General features: G+C 39.8%; 1 protein-coding gene across 1 annotated transcript in view; it reads left to right on the plus strand.

The window, feature by feature from the left end:
* Window positions 1-2,643: 2,643 nt before the first annotated feature.
* vipr2 (vasoactive intestinal peptide receptor 2) overlaps window positions 2,644-18,715 on the plus strand; it is a 46,079-nt gene continuing 30,007 nt past the window's right edge. Inside the window, exons 1-2 of the mRNA XM_034702231.1 lie at window positions 2,644-2,901; window positions 18,005-18,107. Of these exons, the coding sequence (XP_034558122.1) occupies window positions 2,851-2,901; window positions 18,005-18,107 (154 nt within the window). The 5' untranslated portion in view covers window positions 2,644-2,850. The remainder of the gene's footprint in view (window positions 2,902-18,004; window positions 18,108-18,715) is intronic.

Raw genomic sequence — 18,715 nt, forward strand, 5'->3', positions numbered from 1 at the left:
TCAAAAGTATGAATGCATGTCTGCGTTGGGCATCCATAAAGATATGAATCATAAGTAACAAAAATAAGAAAGGAGAAATGATCAAAACAAGGAAAAAGAAGACTGCATGATACTTCCTTTACCTTATGTGGCTCGGGATGGGTATCTTAAACCATGCTGCTCACACCACCCCACTGTTTAAATTCAGTGTAAGAAATAAACCATAAAGCACTTGAGGCATGTAGAACAGAGAGTGACTGCTTTAGGTTGTCTGTCTGCACTCTGAAATGTAATGTTGACACTTCACTTCACAGCAGGGCGACTGATGGTCTCTATTTTGTATAAATATGTGGCACTTCATCCTCGCTCTGCCTCCCTCAGTTTACCCTATAAGTCATAAAGTATGTACACATCTGAGGGTGTGAGTACATTCATAATAAAGGGAGGAGGAGTTTCTGTGTGCATTCCTGCTCTGAAAGAGACAACTTATGCTATACAATGTACATCATCCTGTATGACAACTCTACGACTGTGCAGGAGCTGCTAACAGTCCGACCTGTGAACCATTAATGAGTATGTACAGTACAGCTATGTAGGAACAACTGAAAGACCTCTGGAAGCCCACCTGTAATACCTTAATAGCCCACCAGAGGACAGTGGCCTCTCATTAGGATATGTTGTATAAACCTTTAATCTTATACGCACAAAACTCTTGAAAACTTACCAAGATTATTAAGGTTAGCTGCTAAAGAAATCACTCTTACTCTTAACAAGAAGTCAAGGTGAGCCAATGTGAGACCATATTCTGAAAAAGAGAAATTTCAGGGGCACAGCTTCTAAAAAATTACAGGAGCTCTATATTTCTTGAGCTCAAACTTTTGGGGGAACTTTGTAGAAAATATCTACAAAGTTGAAGTGTTCTAAATATCAAGTGTTCTTAATTTCAGGGGTTTATAATCTCAAGAGCTAAAATTGTTCAGAGGTTTTTCAGTAAAAAATAATTATGACATTTCTCAGGAGCTCTAAGTTCTGGAAATCTTATTCCAGGGGCTCCAAATTTAGAGCTCCAAATCTCAAGTGCTCTAGAAATTTGGAGCTTTACATTTCTGGAGCTCTGCAATTTTGAGAGCTCTAATTTTTGGATTTTGGTGCACTCAATTTTGAGCACTCTTGTTTTTTTTTTTGTTTTTTTTTTTTTTTAGAATTTTAGAGTTCTAGAGTGATTTTAGAGCTCTTACTTTCGAGAGCTCACATTTTCGGATTTTGGAGTGCCCAATTTCAAGAGCATTTTGGAGCTTTCAATTTCTAGAGTTCTAATTTTCTAGAAAATTGTAGAAATTTTTTTGAAAAAAGTTATGAGCTATGCATTTGTAGAGCCTTTTACTTCTGCAGCTGTTTTTTGCCTAAAATAATCAGAATATTTTCTAGAAATTGGCAGGAGTTCTACATTTCTAAAGCTTCAAATTTCAGGGGCTCAAATATTTTGGATTTTGGAGCTCTTAATTTCGAGAGCTCAAATTTTCGTATTTAAGAGCTCTCAATTACAAGAGCTCAATTTTTTGGAGAACATTAAAAAAATTTCATGAGCTATACATTTGCAGAGCCTTATATTTGACTATAACAATCAGAACCTTTTTTTTAGGAATTTACAGGTGTTCTGAATATCTAAAGCTTCAAATTTCAGGGGCTCTGAATTTCAGGAGTGCATAAATGAAAGACTCTATGAAGCATTGCCACAGCCTCCTAGAAGTTTTCAGTACTGCATATGTGAGAAAGGCTTCAGGGTGTTGGCCTGTGGTGATGTGTGTAATTGCTGCATTATCATGGTACACTTGTTAAGGAACATTGTGACTATGAGTTCAGGTTCTATAACGCTCCAGATTATCAGTTGTTAGGAGGTGTCTGAACGTTTGGATTTCACAGTCTGAGTCACAACACAAACCCAGTGTGACTCAGCCCGCTGTTGCCCTGCTGAATCTCAATCTACTGTAGGTCAAACGTTTTACACAGGGCCTCTGTTTGGCTCTGATTGTCTGGACAGAAGAGGTCTGGATTGCAGCCGTTGGTATTTAAGTGGCAATTATAGAAGTGGATGAACCCTGAACTGCAGGCGGTGAACATCATGGGACAATTAACTACCAATAAAAACAAAAACCAATTATGGTTTTTTTTTGCCAGGATCCAGTCAGACCTACTTCAACAAAAATAGGACTGTGAAAATCATTGGTCGCAGGACTGAATTTTTTACAAGACGTCTCCTGTTTTGAGGTACTTGCATCTAAATGTAAGATACATCTAACTTCAGGGAGATAATGAGGGTCAACGGTCAAGCTTGTCACTGTATAAAAAGGGGAAAATTAAAATGAACAAATGTGTAAAAACAACTGTAGCATCTGCAGGATTGACAATAAAAAGTTTTTAAATGATGATTAAAAAAAACCCTCTGCTCTAATAAACATGGCCTCAGTGTAAACATGTTACATAGTTTTTAGTTTGCTTTTTAAAAACCACTTAATGTATTTCGCCTTAGACAACCAATGTCTACAGCTAGCGGACAATCATTCTGTAAAAGGAAACTGATTTTAATTTGATACTCAACACCGGAAGTGAGGGGGCACAGCATTGTCAACTTGATTGTTGAATACAGCTGTGGGGGACCGATGCCTCTCCACATTCAGCTCCGTGTCAGTGACCAGCGTGGATCAGGACATCACCAGCTGTGACTTTATACCTTTCTTATTTTTTACCCCTTTTTTCCTCCCAAACTTCATGGAATCAAAAACACACTGATAACGGAATGGCCAGGTCCAAAGTGGAATTTAAATAGAGTCCGGACTTATTTTTGTTTTTCATCTAGAGGAGTGATTAAAGATGAAAAGTTTGCTTTTTGTCACGCTGTGTTTCTCGACCTGTCCGCTCACGGTAAGTACATTTTTTTCTGTATTGTTTTCACAGAACTCAAACATCAACATTCAACTTTACACGTGTAAAATTTTCTTGGATTGATACCGTAAATAATTGACTCTAACCTACACCGTCATATCGATATCGAAACAAGCATATCACAAGTCCTAGTTCATATTTAGGGACATTTTCTGATTTATAAAAAAGCTATAAATATTTTATAGTCTTGATTTTTTTTTAAAGGAGGTTTAATCCTATGGTTTAATCATGGTTATTAAATATTTCCTTTGCATTTCTTTAACCTGGCCCATAGTTTGTTCTTTTTAATCCTTATGGATCGAATTTAAGGTTTCAATATCAGAATAATTGTTGGATTTGAAACATGTGATTGATCTGTCACCGTTTTTGTGGATGTGTCTTAATCCATCAATATCTCTGGGTTGTGGACCAAAAACAATCAAGATGTTTGGGGGACTCATCTCAGGCTGGAGGAAGCACTAATCTACATTTTTGACAATGTTCTAACATTTCATAGAAAAAAAGACCAATGTATTTATCAACACTTAGACAGATTTGGAAAAATACAAGAGCAAATTAAGTTTTCTTCAAGTTTTTGTTTCTGTCTAAATATTGAATGCTTTTTTTTGCCATTATTTTATTAAATTAAAGTTTCTTTAAGTTTGGGGTCATTCATTGGGTAAAAAAAAAAAATCTAACTGGTCAGCTCAGCCTGGGCTTTGGGTGATAGAAATGGGCATTTTTGCTACAATAAGACATAGTATGTACCAAACAGTTAATCGCTGAAGCAGTTTTGAGTTGTATACTTCATCTTGTTTTGTTCAAATTGAAAATATATTACTTTTAAAATCACTGAGCCACAAAAAACAGCAAATGTTTTTCTCCAGTTTAAGCAAGAACTGTTACTATCTGCATTGAAATTCAATGTAAAAATGCAAATTATGCAAACAAAATAGAAATTTAAAAAGCAATCTTTTGATGGTCAAATAGTTGATTAAGGCCACTTTTTAAAGCTCCTGTGAGGAGTTTTTAGCTTGTTACAGAACCGACTGAAACTAATATTGATGCTTCTTAACGATCTACGAAAGTAAACAAGAACATTATCATCAAAATGAACTGTTTCAGTGATGATATTTTTAAAGTTTGAAACTATTGGTAGGGGGTCAGCGTCAGTTGTATATAACTGCACACGTCTTTTGATTAAACATTTTCCATGAAAAAGATTTCACACATTTTACTGTTAAAATAAATTTGTGTTAAAAAAAAATTCATAAACCAGCAAAAGACACAATAAGAAAGTAAATAAGAGGTGCTGCTTTGTCCACAGAGGGCGCCAAAATCAACACAAAGTTTGAAAGGAGCTTTAAAGAAAAAATTCTCAATATTTACACTCTGCTTTCTACATGTGAGACAAGCTGCTTATAGCTGTTTTGTGTGATCATAAACTGAACATTTTTGTGCTTTAGACTACTGTAGTTTGGTTAAAATATTGAAATTACACATCTTTCTTTGGCCTTTGAAAACATTTCCATAGTTTCTACATCTTTTAGGTTCATTATTTAATCTGCGGGTTGGGAAATGAATTGGTAGTCTAATAAATGATGTGAAATGTTGTCACAGGGTAGCTAGAATCACCTTTAAGCATTTCTTTTGTCAAAGTAAGGTCTTATCGCCAGTCCTTTTTCTCTAGTTATCCTCCAGATATTATCTCACTCGTTTTTGTCAGCCCATCACACACCATCTGCCTTCTTCCACGTTGATCTACCTCACAGGATAAACAGTGACTTTCCCTCAAGCCTTCTCTGACTGAAAGAAGACTGGGCTGTCAAAATGTTCACACCACTAAAATGTAGGGGTTAAATTGGGGTGAACACTGTCTCTGAAAGTATGCTAAAAGTCTTCACATATGCACACAAATTATATGAATAATCAAAAATAGGGAATAGAAAACAAAGCAAACAAAAATATGATATTAGTCACCATCTTGGACTGAGTTACAGTATGGATGAAGTAAGGAGCAAGGCTGTGTTGACACGTTTGTAGATCACTGTTTACAGAGATAAATAATACTTTAAAGCTTTAAGCCAGCGACGAGTCGATGTGTTTGAAAAGTTTGAAATAAGAACCCTCTGGTGTTGAACACGGAGGTTCAGCAACATGCAGTGTTTAGATAGAGAGAAGTGGACACATAAAAAACAGCAGAGCTCCCCTCACAACAAAGCCTGAATCTTGAAAACAACTTCCATAAAAGTACAATCAGACGATAGAGAGATGAAACAAGTCAGAGTGCAACCGCACAGGGACTTTAAAGGAAGGGATAATGTATAGTGAGCGGGTGGTTAGTTACAGTGAACTGAAACCTTGACAGGGTGAGTAGGACCCGTTACAAAGAGTCCGAAGAGGTATGCCTACAATGAAAGGCATAAAACAGGTTGACACAAAATACTGATTTAATGTTGATGTAGTTGATTTAAAAAATACTTATGAATACAGTTGTAAGATAGCAGTCTCAGTTTCACAGTTGGTTGTGCTTCCAGTCCAGGCATCAGTGTAATCTTATCGGCTGGTCTAATTAACATTTAACTTAATATTTTCATTCACGCTAACATTAGCATTTTTCTGAACTGATGCTTATTAAAATGACCGCAACAACTGATGACTTTTACCAAACTTTTTACTCTACCTGCCCTTAAAGCTCATACCATCTCTGTTTTCTTCAATGTGATCGACGTCTCTTTCAGTCAGCTCCTTGTGTCTGTGAACCTCTCTCGCTGTTTCTGCACTGCTGTCCTCCTCTCTTCTTCTTTCCTTTGCTGGTGACTGGTCAGCCATTAACCATAATTAATAAAAAGTTATATCAAAAATATCCACCGTGTTGTTTACTAGTTTTGGAAAGTTACTGAATACCGCTATTTTTGCCACAGTGTCAACAGGCAGAGGGGCAATGTGCTGGACTCTATTCTGATTGCTGAAGGATGTGGGATCAGTTTGGAAACAATTCGCTGTTAGGAAATAATGCTATTGGTTTTAACCAATCAGAATCAAGTATTTAAAACAGCTGGCAAACATTTGTATGTATCACTTGTTTCAGGTGTTCTAAATAACGTTAATTAATAATACAGCAGACTGCATTTATCTGCACTTATTCATAATAGTAGGTTCATAATTTTACTTTATTGTTGCTTGTCGAGCTGTTTAATATATTCATAGATGTTTCATAAGTGATTCCTGTGTACCTTTTTTTCCACACATGTACGTCCCTGTCTGTGCAGCCTGGGTTCACCAGAGGACTGCAGGGACTCAGGTGTGAGCAGACCTCCTCCCACAGAGGCTTATTAAGATAACCTGTCTGAATATGGGCTGCATAGTGGTCAGATCTAAATCAGAGCACAGCAGGGTTCAAACTGAAACTCATCCGCCAGAGATGAGAAAACATGGCTCATGGTGAAAAGTTTAACACCACCAGCGCTCTGACTGAAGGTTATCCAAGTTGAATTTGGTTGATATAATCTGTCAGAACCAAGCGGCAACCTCCGGTCTCAAAATATGAAGCCCATGCGGAAGAGTTATAAACTGCAATTCATTGAGAATCAGCTTGAGGCTGGCTGCAGAAACACCAGAAACCATATAGACACCAATTCAAAAAAGACAATCTTTACAGCAGAAATTAACATGTTTACAGCCTGGTTCAAAAAACAACTTCAGTCTACTACTTTAATTCTCTATCTGCACACACTGTACGGGGGATGAATTTTTTTCTAATGCAACGGTTCAGAAGATATTAAGATTACGAGTTTTGCCCAAATAAGGACATGACTGACTTGAATGACAGGCGGGAACACATATGTAGCTGTTAGATAGGAGGCTCAAACCCCGCCTCTTTACCCCACACTCTTTTCGATGAGTTCACCATTTCCGATATGGCTCCTGCCAACGATTGGCTTCAAAACAGCGCTCAGGAACAAAGGGGTGACGTCATGGATACTATGTCCATTATTTATACAGTCTATGGTTGGAACAGATGGTAACAAGTGTTGTAAATGTAAAGGCTGATTTATACTTCTGCGTCTCCCCTACGCAGCAGGGGCTGACGCAGACATGAGCACTACATACTAGTGCGTCGGTGTGTCGGTGCCTGCTTCCGGTCTCGCTACGATCTCTGTTTACTTTTCCTCAGCGATTCAGAGCGTGTTATGTTAATCTACAGCTGACACATGTTGCTGTTTATCATACAGACATGATTACATAAGAACAGAGAGGAGGAGATGAAATACACGGCCGATGTCCGGGATCCCGGAAGTGCTGTGAATGCGGGAAAGACAAAGCCGCCGAGCGGACCAATCACAGTGCTTGAGGTCCGCGTCGGCTCTACAGGGAGTTACATTTTGGAGGAGGTGCACGTCAGCTACGTGCGTAGGCCTCGGCGTAGGTATGGGAGCTACGCGGACCCCCGGTGTAGGGTACGCCGTTGATTCAACGCAGAAGTATAAATCAACCATAAGTGTTACAAATGTGTGTTAACACATCTTCACCTTAATTTAAATGTGAGGATGAGCTGTTTTAAAAAGCAAAACAATGAGATTTGAAGGGATGGGATTTATCCCAATTAACTATTGAATTTCAGCGATTAGCTGTGATTTAAATAATGAATCATCCCACAGCCAAAGTTACCACACGGCTGTTTGAGATAGAAGGACGCAGGATGATTTGACAAATGAAAAGTCACAGCCCATCTCGGTCAAGGCAGATGTCTGTCTAACATGAGTCTGGTTCTGCTCGAGGTTTCTACCTGTTAAAGGACATTTTTTCCTCGTAACTAGCTAAATACAGCGAGGTGCAAAGCTCATGGTGGATTAAGATGAGATAAGACTGAGTCTAACCCTGTCTTGGCCTTGGGTCTTTGTTAATCATTTAACATGGAGTACGGTCTAGACCTTCTTTGTTTGTAAAGCGTTTTGAGATAACGTTTGTTGTGATTTGGCGCTATACAAATAAAGATTGATCGATCGATCGATCGATTGATTGATTGATTGATTGATTGATTGATTGATTGAGCTGTGGTAAACAAAAAACATTTTCTGTGTCTCATCCCAGAGAGCACTCATTGGGATTCCAGCACTGTGTGTAGGTTTTACATACACATCAGTCTATTCAGTTTGTCCCTCAGATCACTATCTTTTCATTGTAAATTGGAGGATTATCAAATCCTCGACCCTCAGTAGGGGTCACTTGATCATTGTGCCTTAAGTGGTCAAATATGCATGTTTTTCTTGACAATATCTTTTATTTATTGGAAGAGAGATGAAAAGACGTACGCCAGAGTTACAGAATGATTGTGGTGAGGACGGTCAGCTGGAAGAAGAAGTCTCTCAGAGTCGACCAGGTCTTGTGATTTAAAGTCTTGGTTGGGAGACTTTTTTTTTTCACCACAGAACATCTTAAAGATACCTTTGTGATAGCCAGTCTTCCAATCTACCTACCAGTGGCGGCTGGCCAATAGGGGCGCTAGGGCGCCGCCCCACCACCCACCACAAGACATTAAAATTATTTTTTTTAAATAAAATAATAAAATAATATTCTGAACTGTATGTATATATATTTTTAAATGAGCAAGATTCATATTATATAGTTAAATAATTATTAGCAAAGCTGTTTCGTTCATCTGTGTTGTCTGATTGCTGACGTATGTTCTCCATGGGGTTTCCCCATAGACTGGTTTTCTCCGGTTTTCCTCCGGGGCGCAGAAATCTTTGGCCATAGACTCTCGTTAAAAGTTGTACATGCGCAGTAGCTCCTCTTCAATACAAGAGATAGGGCCATGTCGGGGTGCACCTTCCCTGCGCCCAGAGCTGAATGCAGCTTGATTTACATACCACCACCCTCCTGTCATGGGGCTGACGTCACAGCCGTCTGTCATCAAGCGCGGCTGATTGACAGCTCGAGCCGTGGGAGTAGGAGACGATCGGACGGAGACGCAAAATGGAGGGAGAGAAAGTAAATAACTCAGTGAAGTCACTCAAAACATCACCCTTTGAGAGGAGAACATACCAGGAGAAGCTCCACGTGAAAGAGCATGGACCTGATCAGCCGAACATCAACACTAATCATCAGTCCAAAGACAGAGGGAGACAATACACCCGGTCTTTTTCCAGGACCTGGTTTAGCAACAAGGCTAACTACATGCAGTGATGCTAATGCGTTATTCTGCTTTCCCTGCCTCCTTTTCCAAACGTCAGGATCTGACCCAGCATGGATTAAGACAGGTATTACTGATTTAAAGCACTTTTCAGAAAAGTTAAACTGGCAGGAATAGTAATGCTATTATTTGACAGATTATTTGTTAACAAGCATTATACACAGTGTAACAGTGCCCTCTGCTGGCGAGCATGTAATATCATTACTACACACACATTAATTGGTGATACATGAATAATATCTACACCTCTTTAAATAAGTACTGAGACAATGATTAGCTTACACAGCTTATACAAATGGTAAACAGAAATCTTATTAATCAATGATCTACTGTAGCTATTTAGCCTACTGCACCAGTGGCAGCATGAATACTGCAGCCATGAGACACCATCACCATGGTCACTTATCTATTACAGGTGATGCAGCAAGACAATCGAATGAATCTCGCTGAATCTGAGAGGTGCTTCTCAACACTGAAGAGAATCAAGACCTTCCTCAGGAACACAATGTCACAGGATCGTCTCAATGCATTGGCCATGCTCTCTATGGAGAAGAAACTTGTCAAAAGCATCCCTGACTTTAACCATAGAGTCATTGAGAAATTTATTTCTCTCAAGGAAAGAAGAGCAAAATTTATGTACAAAAGTTAGAACAGTACATGACATTATAATGTTGCTTTTGCTGTTTTCGTGTATGTAAATACACTGGTGTGATACCTCAGACTTTTACCAAAAAGCAAGCAAACATGTACTATTTTGGAGTTATAGCCCCCCCTGGAGAAAACTCCACCAGCCATCACTGCTACCTACACTACTTGTTTTAATCTCAGTGAGGGGGGTTCTTTTCTTTGGGAGGGAGGAAAAGTTCATTTTGAAATCTGTTTGTGTGTCAGTATTTAGGCCACAGAAAGCAGCGAGGCGTAACCCGCCATGATTAAGCATAGCGCTGTGATTTAGTTGCTTTTGTGCCGTGAGCATGAACATTAACACGATGAGGGATGAAGCGCTTGCCTCTATTATACACAGCCAGCACACAACAGAGCTGAATATAATGGGATTCTAAAAATATTAGCAGCTCTGTTTGGAATTGGCGTCTCGTTGTTCTCATAATCTGGTTTAATTTTGTGGGGATTTATCTGATGAAGTCTTCACCCTGTGAATTTCTGGCACTGCTTGGCAACATAATGTCTTTTTTTTTTTTAAATACACGATAAATGTGGTAATAATGTATATTTTGAAATCTGTTCCCCGTGCACACTTAAGGAAGTTGACTTTGTGGAACCAGCTGAACAAATTAATGAACAGCTGTCTGTCCTCCCCTTGCTGCTCCTGTCCCTGCAGAGTACCTTCAAGCAAGGCACTGAACCTCACAAAGACCCACTCTGAGATAAATTCTGAGATAACAGATCAACCAAGTGTATTCATAAAGGGAACCAGAATAGGGAGGTTCTGAAGCTTTGCGGTGTCCCCTGCAGTGTGATTACTTAGATAACAGAAAATCAGAACACCACATTTTCCTTTATCACCGTAATCTGTGTTACCCTACAAGCGCTGTCTCCTGTTAGGCTTTGACAGCCCTGATAAGGACTCCTTTATATTAAGTCTTTGCTTTGGGGGGGGTCTGCTATAGGAACACAGTTTCCTATTTGATGCTGTTTGATACCACATTTGAACTGGAGGCGGTTTATTGAGTCTCAGATCCAGAGGTTCATGATTCATTTCCTCAGACAAAAACGTGAAGATTTATCTTCTTTGTCATGAAAATACATCGTCACCAAATCCCTTTGTTTGTTTTAATCTGCCACTTCAACATTACGTGTATTCATGAGCGGTATTGTTCTTATGGAACCAACCATGGAGTCAGAGGAACTATCACTTCGCTGCATTACTTCTCACTTACCCACTTGTTTATAAGTGTTGCACGTCGCAGTCTTTCTAGATGTACTTGACAACTTTGGTTTAAGTCAATTTTTGGGAACTCATTTGGGATTTTTTCCATTTCTTAATAGGACAGCCCAAGAAACATGGGAAAGAGAGAGTGGGTAGAAAGAGATAACAAACAGCCAATGGAATCAATCTAAGGGCCCATGTGGCAAGGTCTTTGTGGGCTCTACCAACTGAGCAAGACCTGCACCTTTAGTTTAAAAGTTCTGCATCACATCAGATGTTGTTTTTTATTGCTGCATAATGAAATATGACTGGCTCCCCCATGTGCCACCCCAGAATCCCAAACTTTGATTGGTTAGTGCCTTATCTGAGGTGGGTCTGATGTTAGAACCAACCATATGGGCATTGTTTCGACAGGCTGCTGGTAGCTTTCTTTGCACTTCAGTGTTCTACATTTACTAAAGTTTGTACTTTAAATTGACGGACAACTTCTTATAGAGCCCTTAAGGATTTAAGTTCCCCAGTTGGGCCACCCAAACCAAAAAAGTCCGGACACACCCCTGCTTACAGGAAGTTTTAAAGTTATTACTACCATCTTGTCTATGTGGCTTGGAATACTGGTGACAAAAAGGCATCGAGATTGTTATATTTTGATACCTAGCTGCCATATTTGAATAGCTGGACGATGAAATGAACTAAAATTCTTCATCAAACTCTGCTGAGCTGCTGATAGGGCACTGCAAAATGTAAATGAATACAACAAATAGCTTTTACGGGAGAAAATTTGGGTCAAAGAAATTATAAAAACATTCTTTATCTAATGAAACTTTGAGGAATCGTTTTTATGGGTGTTTTAAACTACTATTTTCTTAGCCCTTTTAATCCCATTCTTTGGTTACATATCAGAACCCAGCACTTTAAATAATAGTTTGCAATTAGGCTAACCCTGCTGACACACCTGCCACCTCTATCCTACCTTTAGTCTAACACCACCTTAAAACATAGCCCTAAAAATTTAACTACAACACTGAATTTCAACTCCTTCTGCCCAACATGTTTGGATGATGAAACAACAGAAATGCCTGTAAATTAGGATTAATTTAGGCATTAATAATATCCAGCTGAAAAGAGAACCATAGGACTAAACTCCCCCCAGGAAGTCATCACCTAAAGGTCTGAAACATAAATGTAATTTGATGGAGGTCAAACATGATGGCCGACAGATTCAGCGTTAAATGTTATCTCTCCGGTGATGGGTCATGTGACGCTGCAGGCTCAAATCTGAATCATAGTCTTCTGTGTCACCAGACTTTCACGCAAACTCTCATTCCCATCCTCCCACCATCATCATCGAGACTGAAAAGGGACTGCATGCTGAAAGGACAATTAGGGTGAGATACCCTGTTGTTAGCAAAGACGAGGAAGAAAATTTTCAACTTTCAACAATTTTCAACCACATGAAATCTTCTCCTGTATAAATATCCCAGTATTTGGTTTTCACTTTAGGATATGTGTGAAATTAAACTCTAAATTGTTGATTCAATCCATCCATCCATTATCTTGACCGCTTATCCCGTTAGGGGTCACGGGGGGCTGGAGCCTATCCCAGCTGGCTTCGGGCGGAAGGCAGGGTACACCCTGGACAGATCGCCAACCTATCACAGGGCTAACACAGAGAGACAGACAACCATTCATGCACACACTCACACCTACGGGGCAATTTAGAGTGATCAATCAACCTGAGCATGTTTTTGGATTGTGGGAGGAAGCCGGAGAACCCGGAGAGAACCCACGCACACACGGGGAGAACATGCAAACTCCACACAGAAAGGCACCCGCCCGGCCAGGGATTTGAACCAGGAACCTTCTAGCTGTGAGGCAAAAGCGCTGCCCACTGCACCACCGTGCAGGTTGATTCAATCAGATTACAAAATAATGCTGTTGCAGTGAGCAAAGAAATACAGAACTGTGTCATCTGCACAAAGAAGATTAGTTGACAATGTCAACACAACTTGATGACAAAATTAGTTTCTTATGAACTTAATCTTTAGTGATAAGTTCTTTACTTCGCAATGAGTGTTTTTCAAGCTGGGAACAGATTTAAAACCATTTCCTGGAGCTGATTTGCTGAGGGGTGAACGATCTTGTATCCTTACTATCGCTGCTGAGAGTTGCCCGTGCAAAACAGCTACTGGGCAGTGGCAGGTAAACAAAACAAAGCCACATAACGGCAGTAGATGCAACACAATCATGTCCAAAAACTTTTAAATTCTAGGAGCATTTCACCCTCAACTCTGCAAAGGAAGCGTCTGCCTACAAATTCAGTGGACGTTGTCTGTCATGGGAGCATGACAGTCAATCAATCATTCAATCTTTATTTGTATAGCACCAAATCACAACAAACGTTATCTCAAGGTGCTTTTACAAAACAGAGCAGGTCTAGACCGTACTCTATGTTATATTATTAAGAAAGACCCAACATCAAGACAGGATAAGATCCAGTCCCATCTTACAGACAGGACTCAATCTTATCTCATCTCAATCCACCATGAGCAGAGCACTTTGCAGCATTTAGCAAGTTAGACTGGCAAGGACAAACTTCCATTAACAGGCTGTTAGACAGACATCTGCTTCAACTGAGTTGGGGTTGGAAAGAGGGACAGAAGGAAATATGAGAGAGAGAGAGAGAGAGAGAGAGAGAGAGAGAGAGAGAGAGAGAGAGAGAGAGAGAGAGCAATGATAGTGATGAGATGAATAGTAGTAGTAGCTCTGTCCGCAGCGACTCAGAGGAACCTACGAGACAAGGGAGTTCCAGGACACCAGAAAGATCTATGGTTAGTAACTTTCAATGGGACAGGGAGAGTTAAAGTAATTGATGGGGGGTGGGGGGAGGACAGTAATGTGCACCTTTAAACATCAACAGTGATATTCAACATCCAAAGGTCCAAAGTCAGAGCCACACTATAATTTTTCTCTCACTTACATTTTCAGTCCCTCACGCCCAGTGATCCTTGGTTAACGCAACAGCATTTGCACTTTTCAGGAGTTCCAGTTTCTCTATTTCTTCAATGTAAGTTTCATTCAGGGATAATTCACAGTGATAAACAATGCTCTGCCAGTCTGCTTATATCAGTCTGGTTAGCTGCACCTGTATGCTTAGGTCCTAGGTGGTGGTTCAGACACAGCATGAAAAAATGAATTATTGGACCCGTAAGCGCTTGCAAACGTTGATTCTTGGGAGTTAATGGCAGTTTACCAAGAAGCTCACCTGTACTTATAATTGGAGGTTGCCGCTTGATTCCAGACAGTCTTAAAATATGAAGCCAATGCAGAAGTGCTAAAAACTGCAGTTCATTGAGGGTCCTCTTGAGGCTGGCTGCAGAAACACCAGAAACCACATACACACTCATTCAAAAAAGACGATCTTTGCAGCAACAATAAACATGTTTACAGTCTGGTTCTAAAAATGGTTTAGGTCTGAATAGCTAATTTCTATATCGGCACACACTGTGCAGGGGGAGACTGTATTTATAACTCAGTATTTTTGAAGATACTAAACTTATGAGTTTTGCCCAAATAAGGTCATGGCTGACTTGATTGACAGGAGGATACCTTGTAGCTGTTAGTGAAAAGGCTAATGGCCTGCCTCTTTACCTCACACTAGCTTGAATGAGCTGTGTTCAGCATTTCAAATATGGCTCCCGCCGATGATTGGCCTCAAAACACTGTTCAGGAACAGATGGGTGACGTCACGCATACTGTCAATTCTTTATACAGTCTAAGTCTGGAACAAACGCACAGTTTAATACAGTTACATTCAAAATCTGACAGCTCAATTGGAGCTATTAAATGATTGTGCACTAATGTTCAATAATGACAAGTCAACCATCAATTTAGTCATTACAGCCCAATAGTTGTTAAGGTTAAAATATTCTTAATGTAAATTGTAAGGACAGTACCAAATATTGAGCACAGTGGAATGCTCTTTGACGGTTGTAAATCACTGTAAATTTAAAGTTATTTATAAATCAGAGCAGTCAGACTTTAATCCTGTTGGCAAAAAACTAAAACAACACTTCAGTTTGCGTGTTGTTTCAGGACTCTGTGCCAGTGACATCAGAATATTCTCCATGTAGCAGTGACGTAACCAGACTGCAGTGTCGGCATGAGTCTTCATTAGTACTGAAATCAGATCACATGCCTATTTTCCACTTTTACACACTCCAACCACTCTGCATCATGTCGTCTGTTCATCACGGCTGCTGCTTGAATGTATGCAAAACTCACAAACCCTCACACAAATGGACAAACACACACGGAGACGCACACACTAGCTGATGTTATGATCCAAAATACAGGCGTTGTTTTGTTGTTTGGCAGGGTCTCGGTGTTTCATCTGCAGGATTTATATGGCTCACAGAACATTAGGTCATCTGCTTCTGTTGATTTTTAACACACGTACACAAATAGCAAACACACACACACAAATACACACAGGGAGCACAGGGAGTTGGTATAAGCTGCTTATCTTGACTGTGTATTTATCTGGTAATCATAACCGTGACTTCCCTCCAGTGTATGTGGTTGAAATATTTCTCTACATGAGTTACTTTAAAACAAATCTAACAAAACATGGACAAAAAAGTGAGGGAAACAGAAAATTATAATTTTTTTGAGTAAGAATATAAAAAGTTGAAATAATAGTTTTTGCTGTAGGATGAGGAAAACTGTTAACAGCTAATTTGGCAGGCTGTTTTGGTGGCCTCAGTAATGCCAGATTATGTAATCCACTACTCAAACAAGGGCAACTGTGTATCTACTTGTGTAATCTTGAAATGGGGACTCTGCAACATACCAAGTCTTTGCAAAATTTTAAAGTCAGTCTCTTAATGACTTGTGGTGTGAATGAGTGTCAGACTTAAGCTTTTTTGTCAAGTGTTTTGAAAGTAAAAACTGATTAATTTTGCATTATTAATAAGATATTGCCTTAAATCAATCATAATGAATCTATCTTGTGTAAAGATATCTTGGACTATTACATCTTAAAAGGGTTTAAAGAATAGTGCTGTCAGGCAATCAAAAAAACAGACCTACTGACCTTACCATAAACTTTTGAATATAACCCTAATACAAACTGTTTTTGGTCTTTCAGAGGGAAAAAGCTTTCAACTGTCGTCCTGCATGACGACTTCCATTGTGTTCAGCAACATCCTCAACATTTCTGCAGCTGTGTAGCTCTTTCTAGCACTATCTGATTTCACCATGTGGAGCTCTGGTTCTAGCAGAAGCTAGGGGCAAACAAAATTTACCCCCACAGCCTACACTTAAATGAGCTTAGAGCGCACCCCCTGTAGACATGACATTTAATGCACACACCCTGTGCTCTGACGCTGACCACTAACAGCACGTCTGCTTAATAGCTAGAATCCACTGCTCTACCATGCTGCCTCTATTGAGTCGGAGACTCTGTGTGAGGCAGGTTGTTAACAGACAACACTAGATTTTACACGTTTTCCTCATAGACTGTTAAAATAATGAGCATAGTATCCGTGACGTCATCCATCTGTTTCTGAAGCGCTGTTTTGAAGCCAATTGTCAGTGGGAGTCATATTGGAAATGCTGAAGTCAAGCTAACTTCTGTGGAGCAAGTGTTAGGTAAAGAGGCAAGCTTTGAGCCTCCTCGCCAGCAGCTACAGTGTTCCTGCCTGTCAGTCAAGTCAGCTGTGCCTCTTGCAATGAAAAACTTGTAATGTTGATATCTTCAAAATCACTGCGTTATGAAAAAATTCACGCCCCGAACAGTGTGTGCTGATTGAGAAATGAGCTCTCCAGACTACACTCGTTTTTTGTACCAGGCTGTAAACATGTTTATTTCTGCTGTAACGATCAGCTTTTTTGAATTCGTGTGTATGTGGTTTCTGGTGTTTCCAGAGCCAGCCTCAAGTGGGCACTCGGGAAACTGCAGTCTTTTAACACTTCTGCATTAACTTCAATTCTCACAGCCGGAGATTGCCTCTTGGTTTTCCTGTGAGTTGTCAGTGTTATGAGATAAGTGGTGTATCCACTCACAATAACAGTGCAGACTCACTGCATGCAGTCAGCAGACAAGCCGCCCACTTCGGCTGCTTCACTTGTTGTCTTGAATTGGATTCCTTTCAGTAACACCAACTCACCACAACAGGGCAGTTGACGCTGTGGCTCGGTGTCAGATTACATGTATGCAGTGTACTGCAAAGGTGGTAGAAGCAAAGACAGAGTCTCACTCTTTTTTAAGGAGAAATCACACTGAAATGCTACTTTTATCAAACATGAGTCAAGCAAAGCACCTTCAAGAAAGGTGATTAAACTACACCAGATTCAGCCTGTAAGAAAAGTAGCCAGTTGTGTGGTTGTGGAGGAGTGTAAGCTGAAGCTTGATTGATTGATGATGAAAAAGAACATTTGTGACAAAATAAGTGCTTGAAAACAAACCAGAGAACACTACATTTGCATTTCTACAATCAGTATTATTTACATGATTGATAAAATGTCTTGTCCCCGCCCCCTTGTAGTTTAGCTCAGCTTAGAGTCGCACTGATAATTCTGTGGCACTGCCTGTGACCAATGCCACTTTTGCTGGTTACTGTGGCGGCCTCATAGTGAGGAGTATTTTCAATCAAATCAGCACTCCACAGGGTTTTTGCTGAATACTACACGAATGTTTTTTTTTGATGCATGAATATGACCTAATGAGGGCACCATTAGTCTGGTCCACATCACTATCCCTGCATGCTTTGAGCAGCGAGGAAGCCGCTTTCAATAAACAATGAGTGTGTGTGCCCGCTGACAGCAAACTAACGCGGTTGAAAATGTACTCCCATTCATTGTGTTCATTGCAAGCAGCTGATTCTCTGCTCAAAGCATGCTGGGAACAAAGATAGGTAACTTGAGTATATTGTATTAATGCTGACATTTATATAGAAGGGTTGCTGCTTTGTGCAGATCTGTCAGATACACTGAATCCTTAGCCTTTTCCTCTTTAGGTGGACGGACGACATCCAAACTGTAACTTTATGTTGGAGGTGGAGAGAGACCAGGCCGAATGTCTGAGGAAGCTGAAGGAGGAGGAGGAGACCGCTGGAAAAGGTCAGACTTTCATTAGAACTGCATTTGAAAATAAATTCCACCAAGCAGATGAAAGACTCTTAAAGATCTGTGGAACTGAGCTGCATCTTAATACATTTAATATGGAGAGAAACTGTAGATGGCTGTATAATGTATTTATGTATGAAGTTCATCCATGTATAGGTATATATATATTCATACCTCAGCAATGTGAGGACGTGAGCAGCCTGTACATCATGGTTTAATCCCATAGTTTGTATTCTGTCCAGCAGTTTAGCATGTTTTCTCTGCACAAAATGAAAAGCCAGCAGATTCCAGGTCAGGTCATCTTCTCCTATCGAATAACACATGCAGGACTTAAAAACCTGAGTGATACAGCGAGGGATGTATTCACACTAAATCAGGGTATGAGACTCACCTGATCTGACCTCTGGAGTTGACTAATCAGATTATATCTCATGTTGAACTATGGGATTAATCCTCTGCCTGACCAAATATAGATACAACTAAAATTAAACTTACGCAAATACCTCTAATCTGATGTTCAACTCGGGGATTCGGCTGTGTCCAGGCTCATGTCAGGAGCATTTTTGATACAATGCCAATCGAAAAATGTGTTGAATGTTAAA

Source organism: Notolabrus celidotus, chromosome 15, assembly GCF_009762535.1.
Source record: "Notolabrus celidotus isolate fNotCel1 chromosome 15, fNotCel1.pri, whole genome shotgun sequence".
In the NCBI taxonomy this organism is placed as follows: domain Eukaryota; kingdom Metazoa; phylum Chordata; class Actinopteri; order Labriformes; family Labridae; genus Notolabrus; species Notolabrus celidotus.